General features: G+C 46.1%; 1 protein-coding gene across 3 annotated transcripts in view; it reads left to right on the top strand.

Annotated features, from left to right (window-relative positions):
* CAB39L (calcium binding protein 39 like) overlaps positions 1-12,686 on the top strand; it is a 757,003-nt gene that overhangs the window by 711,406 nt on the left and 32,911 nt on the right. For all 3 annotated transcript variants that reach the window (XM_085621896.1, XM_085621898.1, XM_085621897.1), the window contains one exon: positions 3,997-4,140. In XM_085621896.1, the coding sequence (XP_085478022.1) occupies positions 3,997-4,140 (144 nt within the window). The remainder of the gene's footprint in view (positions 1-3,996; positions 4,141-12,686) is intronic.

The raw sequence follows: 12,686 nt of genomic DNA, 5'->3' as shown, positions 1-12,686 counted from the left end.
ATTCCCTTCCGCACTTACAGACAGGGAATTTTGGGAAGAAAATGTTTTCTTCCGCCAGTCTTGCATTGCGGTCGGTCAAATCTGAATGCCTTTTAGGCCATTATTCCCATTCTATATGGGATACAGTTGCGCAAGTGCTGCGCAGGGTCTCGGAGGAGGACCGAGCCCTACTCTCCCAAGCTATTTCCGATGGGAGAGACGCAGCAAAGCTCGCCATCAGATGTGGCTTGGACACGACAGACTCGCTGGGCAGAGCGATTTCCACGACGGTGGCCATCTGTTACCACGCCTGGATGAGAACGTCTGGCTTCTTGGGGTATGTCCAAGCTAACCTCATTGACATGCGCTACAATGGATGCCGTCCTTGAGCGCTTCAAGGACTCGCGGGCCAAGGCCAATTCCTTGGGCCTCACTACAGCCTACAGCCAGCATCTGCTTTTCGCTCCTTTTGTGGGTATGGAAGGGGCTATCAACCGTGCCAACCCTTTTCCAGCCAGAGAGCCCTGCAAGCTCAGTAGCCTCTGCGGGGCCGTGGGCACACCTCATCCCGACCCCGCGGGTCGGGAGGCCCGAGGTTAAGCCAGGCCACAACCTCCTCCTGCACTGCAGAACCTTGCTAGTCCGATCCTCCAGGATTATCTACAGCCAGTTGGTGGCAGATTTCGCCATCATATCCACCACTGGCAGGATATCATGTCTGATAGGTGGGTGTTACAAATAGGCCGAAGAGGTTACTCCCTTCCCTTCGAGACTACCCCTCCATCCATGCCTCCAGTATACGATCGGCTGACAGAGGATCACCTTGCCCTACGCCGCGAGGAAGTCAAGACTGTTTTGGCCAAGGGAGCTATAGAGAGGGTTCCCGGTCCAGAAGTGGGCTGTGGTTGTTATTCCCGCTACTTTATGGTCCCAAAGAAGGACAGAGACCTTCGTCCTATCCCAGACCTCAGAGCCCTCAACTACTTCCTCAAAAAAGAGAAGTTCAAGATGCTCACCCTAGCTCAGGTCCTATATGCCTGGGACCCAGGAGACTATATGGTAGCGTTTGACTTGCAGGTCCCCTATTTTCATATCCCCGTCCTGCCTGCCCATCGTTGCTACCTGCAGTTTACGGTGGGTCATGAGCACTTTCAATTTGCAGTGCTCCCCTTTGGCCTCACCAGCACCCCTTGGGTGTTCATAAACGCGATGGCTGTGTTTGCAACCCATCTGGGAAGATCAGGGTTTCCAGTCTGCCCCTATCTCGATGACTGGTTGTTGAAGGCGAGCTTGCCCTAAACAGTTGTCTCCCACCTCCTGACTACGGCGAGCCTCCTGCATTCGCTGGGGTTGACAATCAACGTGCCGAAGTCACATCTGACTCCCTCTCAGAAGCTCCTTTTCATTGGAGCAGTTCTGGACACGGTGCAGTTTTGGGCCTATCCTCCCGAACGGCGAGTTCAGGCTCTGATACCGATGTTTCAGCCTCTATCCTGGATTTTGGTGAGATTGACTCTGAGGCTGTTGGGTCTCATGGCCTCCTACATCCTGGTAGTGACCTAAGCACAGTGGCACATATGTGCTCTGCAGTGGGACCTGAAGTTCCAATGGGCACATCATCGAGGAAATCTCACAGACCTGGTTCAGATTTCAGAGGGCACTGCAAGAGATCTGCAGTGGTGGCTAACACACCGCGATTGGTTCAAGGGAAGAACCCTCTCCCTTCCCCAACCGGATTTCACAGTAGTGACGGATGCATCCCTGCTGGGATGGGGCGGCTATCAGCGGGAGGTGGAGATCAGAGGACTCCAGCGGAAGCCAAGCTCCATATCAAACTGTTGGAGCTTTGGGTGATCGGACTGGCACTGAAAGCCTTTTTTCAGTCAGTAAAGGCTCGTACAAGTGTTCATGGACAACTCTACTGCCATGTGGTACTGCAACAAATAGGGCGGAGTGGGGTTGCTGACTTTTTGTCAAGAGGCCTTGTTGTACTAGACTTGGCTGGAACAACAGGGTATTTCCCTGGTGGTTCAATACCTAGCTGGTTCTCTGAATGCCAGGGCGGAAGAATTCAGCCGAAGGTGCCTTGCGGATCACAAATTGGTTCTCCATCTGCAGGTGGCACAAGGTCTCTTTCAGTGGTGGGGAGAGCCTTGGTTAGATCTGTTCACCTCCGAAGAGAACACGCTATGTCAGCAGTTTTGCGCGTTGGAGTTTCTAAGGCGGCTCTTGCTCTGCGACGCCTTTCGCCGGGATTGGAGCTCAGGACTCCTATACGCCTTTCCGCCCATATCACTCCTGTCCAGAGTGCTCAAGAAGATCAGGACCGACCGGACACAAGTTATTCTTGTGGCTCCGGACTGGGCAGGGAGAGTTTGGTATCCCAAGCTTCTAGACCTGAGCATCGATCCTCCGATCAGGTTGCCCCTTTCGGGAGGATCTTCTGTTGCAGCAGCAGGGGAGGGTTCTCCATTAGAACCTATCCACTCTCTGCCTCCTTGCGTGGAGGTTGAGCAGCGACAGTTGACAGCTTTTGACCTCCCTCCCGAAGTCGGTGAGGTTATTTTGGCAGCCAGGCATCCCTCCACAAACTCTGAATATGCCTGCCAATGGAACAAAGTTAGTGAATATTGTACAGACTGGTCTATTGACCCCCTAACTGGTCTTTTATCTGAAGTCCTTCTGTTTATACTTTCCTTGGCCCAGCAGGGCTCTGCTCTGAGCACATTAAAGGCCTTTTCCTCTTTTCTTCTACTGCCTAATCAGCCTTCTATTTTCAACATCTCAAGCAGAGTCGACCGATGCCACCTACCGGCGCACAGGGGTACTGCTAAGAAAAATCTTCTAGTTTCAGCCTGACACCTGAAAGTTCAAAGATAAGGTATCTGCGGCTAGATCATGTCTCTACCAGATAAGGCGTTACCGAAGGTAAGTAACTTGTCCATTATGTTGCATCTGCAGGGCTTACACAATTGATATCTAGAAATGAAAAGATTTCAGGATATGGCCAAACTCTTACTTTAATACCCAGATAATGAATTGGCTTGTACGTCTTCAAGGTGCATAAATGATTATTAGAGGGGCATTGTTCCCCGGTAAATTTGTGGAAACTAATTGGTTACAGAAAAAAATTGTTTAGATTCCACAAGACTGCTGGCGTGGTCATGGTCCTTTGATAGCTTAGGATTTCTTTAATATGAACACATTTCTTTTGAGACCTCCTTTTTTTAAAAAAAGTGGTCTTATTTTTGTTTTGGGGTAAAATGTGTATGTGCTCTGCTTATATGTTATATGCAGGGTGATTAAAACACTGATTGTCAGGAATTTTTACAGAAATCATACCAATAAATACCTTCTCAACCATCATTTTGAAAGAAACATTAAATCCAATAGGTGTCCCATCTTGCAAGTCAGTCAGTCTGTAGCCAATTATGTTGTCTTGCAAAAAGTGTGTAGCCCTATTGTGGGTTATCCAATGAGATACTGAAATCACTGTCAAGCTACACTTAAGACGCCATGGCAAATGCCACCATGACATGTAGGAAAGCTGTGTGTAAAATACGATGGAACTCGTCAGGATAACAAATTTAGCCTAACAAAGCATAGCGATTGGGTAGAACGATAAGTGGTTTTCATATTTGAAACCTGGGCATAACAATGTTGATTGTAACTGAACAACCCTAATTTGTTTGTGGGTACAATATTGCTTAGCAGGAGACAAAGTGTACACCACAGCCTTGATTGAGGACCTGTGCTATCCACAAATGACTTAATCGCCTCTTCACTGCTAGCTGCACCTCATTCCACAGTTGAAAAGTGACGGTGAAATAGTTTTTTTGGGTGGCACTCTGAAGAAACTAAAGTGAGTGTGATAAGGTATAGTAAGCATAAAATCTTGAGTGGTCATGGATTCAGTTCCACTATGTGCTGCTATTTCTTAGAGAAAAGGAGGCTGTAAAGGTATTTAAAATAAGTGACTGCATCTGCTAATTTGACCTCTTTTATCTTGCCCCTCAGCTGCTTGGTGAGTTGATTCTGGACAGACATAACTTTTCTGTTATGACAAAATACATCAGCAAACCAGAAAACCTGAAGCTTATGATGAATCTGCTCAGAGATAAGAGCCCTAACATTCAGTTTGAAGCATTTCACGTATTTAAGGTAAGGCTGTTTAGCGTTGTTGTTTATACCATTTTGTCAAGAGTCAGAAAAAGATTTTGCGAAGTAGCTACCATTAGTTATAGGAAGGAGTGAGTGAGAGGTCTTACAGTATGAGTGCCCAGATGTATCTTTTCTAAGGCACTTCATCTAATTGAGAAAAGCAAGAAGGTTTTAAAAAGTAAATTTCCTGTATCTGATTGTCAGAATAGCAATATTGTGATTAGCTAAACTAAGACTTCTAGGGGCATGATAAGAAATTAACAGCATGGCAAGGTAGACCGATAATTAGCCAAGTAAAGCTTAACGTAAGAGACAGATTTGGTGATTTTTCTTTTCTTAGGAAACATTTGTGGGCGGGCGTTAGTGCTGATGTGCGCCATGATTCTGGACCCTTAGCAATTTTGAAAGTGATTTATTTGTCCTGTGTGTGTGTTAATTCAACAATCCAGATATCATATAACTACTGTAAAAACTAATAAGAAGTGATGGACCTTAATGGTTGAAAGCTGGTATTGCAGCAACATTATATCAGCAATATTGTCAGACATGCATTCTGAAAAATGATGGGGCATCCAATGACTCAGCCAATCTATTGGGAAAGGAGAAATAAGTACAGGCCCAATAAGAAGTGTTGCACTTTGCTCTCTCTGCCGGGTCACACCCATATGTTTTGCCTTCCGTCGTCCTGTTTTTTTTAATTCATTTTTGTTGGTATTAGGACTACCACTGTTAACCAGTGTTAAGTGCTTGCTCCCTCTCTCTCTTCAAAACGTGGGACAGTTGGCTTACACCGGGTTAGCATTTTTAATTTACTTATAAGTCCCTAGTATATGGTACTACATGTATCCAGGGCCTGTAAATTAAATGCTACTAGGGGCCCGGCAGCACTGTGCCACCCACTTAAGTAACACTTTAAAACATCACAGGTCTGCCATGGCAGCCTGTGCTGTAGTTTTAAACTGCTAATGCAACCTGGAAAAGTAAACCTTTTGCCAGGCCTAAACCTTCCTTTTAATGCATACATGTCATCTCTAATGTAGGCCCCAAAACATCTATAGGGCAGGGTGGAACTAGGACGTGTTTTTTACTTTTACAAGTCCTAGTAGTGGAACACTCCTTAAGTCGTTTTTCACTACTGTAAGGTGTGACTCTCCCATAGGATAACATTGGGTTGCCTTATTACATTTAGTAAGTGGGAACTTTTGACTGGGAACAGGTAGAACTGCCATGCTTAGACTCAACTGAATTGTGATTTAAAATCCTCTTTAATGGTAAACTCAGATTTTCAGTAACAGTCCTGAAAATGCCACTTTGAGAAAGTTGCCATTTTCTTGCATTAACCATGTTTGCCTCTTCCAGTGACCTGGTTCACAGAACTGTTAATGGTTCTGCTGTTGGGGTTTGTGTATGCCTGCCAAACAGTGAGAGACAGGGGACTGGAAGTAGACAGGATGGGCCATCCTGCCTGGATTGCTGGGGCGGAGCTATTCCCTGTACAGCTTGCATTTTAAAGGGCTGCCTCCAGCACACAGAAAGAAACCTGACACTATTCTTCTTCTTGGAGCCTTGGCAGGAGACAGGAAGAACTATCCAGAACCAGATGTGGGGGTAGCCAGGTTCTCCCCCAGGGGCGATTCCCCTTCATGGGCGATGGTGCTCTGCACCGCTTAATTTTTTCTAACAAAGTTACAATTCCTTTCTTTATATATTTGTTTATGTGATTAAAAAACACAGGGTGAGGAGGGGTCAAGAAGCCTTGCTGGGCCCACCCCTTCCTGTAATGAATTGTGAAAGGGTGGGGTTTGAGGGTGCATGCAGAAGCTGAGCTTTAGAGAGTGTGCCAGCATAGGTTTCAATGTTACTCTGTGCAGGCCCTGAGGCCAAGCTTTCCCGCTCTGTGATTTGAGCGCACTGTTATATAGTGACTGGATCGAGATGGAAAGTGTACAGAGTTCGAGAGTGTGCACTACTGAGTTCATTCTTACATGTGAGCTTAGTGTTTCATTCAGCGAGATGCCAGACAGTAGTTGTCTTTCTGTTATAATGTGGAATTCGAGTGGCGCTGTCTCGGTTTACTCTTCCACAGCTGCTGTCTTTCTAGCCTAGAAGCACACTCGTTGCTCTATCCTGGGACTATTCGCAGGTCTCGCGCCTAGCGTCGCAGTGCGCAATACTGCTCGCGCAGCGAGAGGCCTCTTGTAGGGGGTTTGGAAACAGACCTAGGAAAAGCACACGCACGAGCGTGTGCTTTTTCTTTTGTGCCATGCTATTGGCCTTTGCATGCGTGTTTTTCACAAAGACAGCACGCAATAGGCCAAAGCCGGGCGCATTGCTCCGCCCATGGCCTATTGGTGTCTGTTACACGCAGCAGCAGCATATGTTTCCAATTATCATGCCCAGACACGAACGCGATAATTGAAACCACATGTTTGGCTGTGGCGCGCGGGCGCGAACCACTCGTTAATAAGATGCACTGTATTCTCCTACTACTGCTCTTATCAAAGAATCAAAAAAGCACTTTCAGACAATGGCGTTTTACAAGGAAAGGTGATTTTGTGTCCAATTTGAAGACACTGGAGACGGAAGTCATGGAGCAGTGCTGACTTGTGTTTCACACTGACACAAGCTTCCCTGATTAACAGCTTGCTTCTTCATGTTTAATCGAAAATACAAACTGCATGCCACATGAGTAAAAGAATTAATAAAGATTCAGAGAATTCATTCACTATATATGGAAGACATTCGTCAATTAAAACTTAGACTACTGACACTGTTCAGCATTTACTCTTTTATGCAATATTTGTTTTTTAAAACAAAATGTTGCTTATAAAACAGATTAGTTGTTGTAAATGGCATTACACAAACAAAGTAGATGTATGCGATTAAAATACCGAAAACAAAGGACTGCCACAGTATTCGATGTGACTTGTGAGGCTGCATGCTGATGTTAAATAAAGCTGTACAGGATGCTGGCTGTGAAGACCAGTGTGTTTAACTGGTTAAACATTTTATAAAATAAAATTTCCAGAATTCTGACATCTAACAATGCTTGCCCTCTCAATATCCGTTCTAGAGAGCTTAGAGGGATCGCTGTTTAAGAAGTCGAAGGTGCCACAGAATGCGTTCAGAGCCCCTTTGAACCATACAAGTACCCCACAGTTCCTTGAGGTTTGCGTTGCTATAGGTCTGCACTTATTAAGCCCCCCAGAATTACTGAAGTGGGCAGATAATGCACACTCCTACACTTCAGAGCGATGCAAGCGACCATCCGTGAAAGGAGCATAAAGGAACAACTCACTGCCAAATGTAACAATAACTAATTTCGATTGCACACAACATAACATTACCGTCACTTCAAATGTACTATTTACTTACATGTTAGTAAAAGTCCTTTCTTTTCATAAAGTGCTTCGCTGAGGGGACATTGATGTAATTGAGGTGAATCTGTCGTTCTGAGTCTTGAAACTGCTTCACCTCTTGGGGTAAGTGAATGCCCTCCCTCCCCACCCTGGGAGAGTCAATTACCTAAAAGGAGTCTCGTGACTAGCCCGTTTGGAGTCCACCCGTGGTTAACAACAGTACCCACATAGAATACTCTCCCACTGACCGCTGGTTGTCACAGGAACCCAGGAGACGGCCTCATTGGTATTTTGCGCCGGTCCTTTACCCTGCTTTACTGTACATGTTCTGAGGGTAGGTCCAGACGTGCACGTGCGTTCCCAGGCACCCCACACATGCAGATGTTTCCACTCCATGCGCCTGTTTGAAGGACAGCGGTGCTGATGCAGACAAGAGCTTGCAGTCAAGCAAATGCCTCTCATACATGATTTAGTATAATCTGCCCGTGCCTCCGAGCGCGAGACGCATGCGCCGTTATTTAATGAAGAATATTTAGAGCGCTAAATCCATGCAAATAAATCTTCGATGGACGTCCCGGCCCATCAGCGTGGTCTTCCAAAACTTCTCGTTGCTAGGCAGCGCTGAAGAAAGCGCGGGCAATGTTCCAAGAGGAAAACTGATTTATGACTGATTTCTTCAACTGCGCACAGAGTATTTTCAAGGTTTTATAGCTCGGCGGAGTCACCGGCTCATGCCATTGCTTGAACTGTAACATGTATGCGATGCTGTTATTTTGGTGGGCCTTGCCTGTATCGACCGCGGCACTGTATACGTCTGACGCTTTGATGAGGATGGATGGCGCTGCTACTCAGAAGGTGACTGTGACGCAGTACTGTAGCACTGCAACCGGAGAGAAAGCACGGCGGCGTGCGTGCCCTTTTGTGCCTCCATGCAGCCTGCCTCGTGTGCAATTGTGAATCCACAAGCATGAAATCAATCTTTATACCTGGAGAGCGGTCAAATGCGAGCCGGCTCTTTAAGCAGGAAAGGGAAAAAAGTGCTACAATTTAGCATCTGCAGATCAGAAAACAAGCATTTGCAATGCAACAGGTCTCACATTTACGTGAGTTTGAGCTATTGGCATTGTAAAAGAAAATGCCTTTTATTTATGTTTTGGTTTTTGAAACATAACAAAAGTATTGTCATTTACAATGCCAATAGATTAAACTTGCGTAAATGCGAGACCTGTTGCATTGCAAATGCTTGTTTGTTCAGGCACAGTTTATATGCAGTAAAACTGAAAGGGGGTCAAATGTGGGCCCCTATATGCAGTAAAACTCATAGGGGACAAATGTGGGCCCCAGAGATGGATATCACTGGTGTGCATCTGCTTGTATGCAAGAACATGCATGTCAAAAAAATGATTTATTGAAATGCCAGCTTAAAAACAGGTCAGGTGTATGCAATAAAGCACATTCGAAATTGTAAACTTCTGCCGACAGCTAGCGGTGAAATAATGTCTGAAAAGCCAAAACACAAAGAACCTTTTAGGGTGTCATAAAACAGCAGTGCCCACCACAATTCTGAGGGCCCACTCACTGCATCACTCAATCATTGATCGGCCACTCTGTGCGCACGTCTTTAAATAAAATAGTGTTTGCATGCACTTAGTGCCAAGCAGAAAAGACAATTATTCTACCTCTGTGTTTATTTGCTACTTTGCATTTCATACGTGCGATTTTTTCAAACTAGTTGTGGTAACACTTTTTTGATGACTGCTAACTGTACTTTTATTGAAAGCTTTTTTTCTGGTGACCTGTAACCATGGTCCTAATGGTGTTTGGAGTCATAAATCTAGGTCTAATAAGGCTGGTAGCACTGTAAGCTTACGATTCCTACTAAGAGAAACTTGTCTTATATTTTCAGCTGTACCAGAACTAATCCACACAAAAAAGTGCACACGTCTGTTTTATTTGCTCATTCTCAAGTTTGCTCTTTTTGAAAAGGCTTTTTTTTCTTGTCCGCTGCGATGTATTCAGCTTTTTCTAAGGTTGTCATATCAGAGTTCCCCTTTTTCTTTTTAACGTGCTCATCATCTTTCTGAGTTGAGAGCTCTACTGGATGACCAATTTCATGTTTACACCCATTAAAAAACACAAAAAAGTGCTTATTTGTAGCTTTGTGGTCTGATTGCACACTTCAAACTAATAAGAACTAACTACATACTGCCTAAATTAACACAGACTGCACTTTAATCTAATGCTTGCATAAATCTTTTAGCATCAATTAAACATTTTCTCACTCATTACCTTCAGTCTAACAAAAGTCATGCTAATAATGAGCAGGCTATTACAATGAATGCTCTTAAGTTACCATAGCTTTATAGCCCACTACCAAGGGCTATACTGGTTGAAGACCTTTACATCAGTCATAAACCAAAGCCATAAGTCATTTTATTAAAGATATTGTGCTGGAAAGTACATGATTTTACTTCATTGTTAAAATATATTTTTAGGGGGAGAACATATCCCTTTACCCCACTGAACTACTCTCAGGAAATTTGTGCTTGCCCCCTGCTCTCACACAGACAATGCATGGTTTGTTTTTACGCCCATGTCTCAACGCAACATGACAGCTGTATTTTTGCCCCACCTGTTTCAAAGGTCACTAGCCGCCATTGTTTTCCCTCAGTTCGAGGCATGTGGGCTGCTGAATTCATATCTGTGCATAGATCGCCGCCTAGTGTTGGGTCCAGATGATTGCACATTGTTGTCCTGGAAGAGTCTTCGAAGTATCACGAGATAGGTGGCTCCTCCCCTGGACTACAGTGCGCATGGGCATCCCCTCCATCCTTAGATTGTTTTTTTCCGCCATTGGGTTCGGATGTCCTAATCTTAGCTCTTAGAGTATTTAGGCCTCTTACTCGTCGGTATCGTTTTCGTTCGGCGCAGAGTATCTTCATCGAAGTTAGTCATTTGCCCTTCGACGTCAGAGCCGATCAAGATCTACGATGGAACCAAAGACATCGATTAGCCCCTTCAAGCGTTGCCCTCTTTGCAACGCTAAATATGCTCGCTTCGACGTGCACCCGGTGTGCAACAAGTGCCTCTCTCCAAACCACGACGAAGCCACCTTTATGGCGTGCTCCAGGTTTTGATCGAAGAAAACACTTCGCATTCGTCGAGCAGCTCGGCTCGAGGCGCAGAAAGCAGCGCCAAACCCGGACAACATCTTCGGGACCGAAGATGAAGTGGTCGTGGACCTTGAAGTTCAAGGAGAGATATCGGATCCGGCGTCGGAGCGTGACTCCGACTATGATGCCGAGGACGAACATATTCTAGATGAAGAGGAAGATGAAGTCGTCGAACAGGTAGGAGACGACGGAGAGGCCCTTGGGGCCGAGGAGGATAGCTCGGAAGATGAGCTACGCCCACAGGTCCGCTCAGGGCCCAAAGAGACACCCGATTAGGCTCAGGTCGCGGGATCGCCACAAGGCCTTACCCAAGATCATTCCTCTCGTTCTTCCGCCCCGCATAAATGCCCGGCGTCGAACTACCCTAAAGAGCCGTTGGTATTGAAAGCGCCATCACTCGATCAACGAGAATCGAAACTGAAGGCAACGGCACCGAAAGCGAAACCGAAAGTGAAAGAGTCTCTACACGGCAACAAGGCCTCGAAGCCCTCGGAGCCGAAGACACAAAAGAAGGCTGTCGACGCCGAAAGGAGTCTTACGACCGTCAAGCCGAAGGCGGCACCTACAATCAAGGTCAAGGTTGCCGACCCGAAGATATCGACGCCAAGGAGCGTCGACACACATATGGAGAGCGGCCCTCGAGAGCCACCCCATTCCAGTCTTCGTGTCCAGAAGACGACATCTGGTACAGGGCTTGATGCCACGACGAAAAAGGCGTCGAAGGACCGTGCCCACTCCACGGCACCGTCTCCCTTTGTAAAGCAGAAGGTGTCGGAGTCGTTATTACGCATCCAAACCAAGGCTTCCATGATTGGCGAAAAAGCAGCCCCGCAGCCAAAAGCGGTCAGCGCGGTTCACATCGCGTCGACGCACATCAAGTTCGGACTCCCACCAGCGGTGCGACCAAAAATGTTCGACGCCAAGAAGGGTCTCGACCAACACGAACCTGTCGAACCGAAGAGAAATGTCGAGGCACCGACAGGAATTCAAACGGAAAAGACAGCTGTTGCAATACCTCACGACGATGAGGATCCCAGGCACTTTATCGACGCCAATACTGGTAGACTTTCCATATACAAACGGAAAATAGTGACAGAGACACCAATGGAGCCCTACAAAATTCCATTAAAGAAAAAAAGAACCACATCACCAGTCTTAGTGGAACAAATTCAATATTGTGCCACAGAACCTCAGTCATTCTCACCCACACACTCTAATGTGGATGCTGGAGATGCTGATGATATAGAGGGCACTTATCCTATGGACACTGACCCTGAAGACCAAAACCAACCTTGGGTGGACAATACTGATGCAGGGGACCCACATACTGCTCCAGACACACAGGCATATGTGGTGAAAACATCTCCTACAGAGGATACATCTGCTTTCAATGCCTTAATTGAAAGAGCCGCCAACAATCATGACGTACAGCTCCACACTGATCCTATTGAGGACGACTTTCTAATGGATACCTTCTCTACCTCAGAAAGATCTGTTAAAACTCTGCCCATGCTGAAGGGGGTCCTCAAACAAGCTCATGACATTTTTAAGGAGACCACAAGGGCGAGAGTCCTTAACCCTAGAATTGAAAAAAAATATAGGCCGGCTCCTGTGGACCCTGCCTACATAAAAGGATAGTTGCCTTTAGACTCGTTGGTGGTTTCCAATGCTCGGAAGAGAGCCGACTCACAGACAACGGGTGATGCTCCTCCCCCAGACAAGGAGTCTAAGGTCTTGGAAACATCAGGAAAGAGGGTTGCTGCACAGGCAGCTAACATCTGGAGAATTGCCAACACTCAGGCTCTTCTGGCTAGATACGACAGGGCACATTATGATACCCTAGAGACACTGCTACAGCACCTCCCAGATCAGTATAAAGAAGGAGCAGAGTCACTAATTACAGAAGGGAAGCTTATCAGCAACGCTTCCATTAAGTGCGCTCTTGACGCAGCTGACACTGCAGCTAGGGCTATTAACACCAGCGTCATGTTAAGACGGCATGCTTGGTTAAGAA

This window comes from Triturus cristatus, chromosome 8 (assembly GCF_964204655.1).
Source record: "Triturus cristatus chromosome 8, aTriCri1.1, whole genome shotgun sequence".
In the NCBI taxonomy this organism is placed as follows: domain Eukaryota; kingdom Metazoa; phylum Chordata; class Amphibia; order Caudata; family Salamandridae; genus Triturus; species Triturus cristatus.
This window is presented reverse-complemented; position numbering and strand designations above follow the sequence as displayed.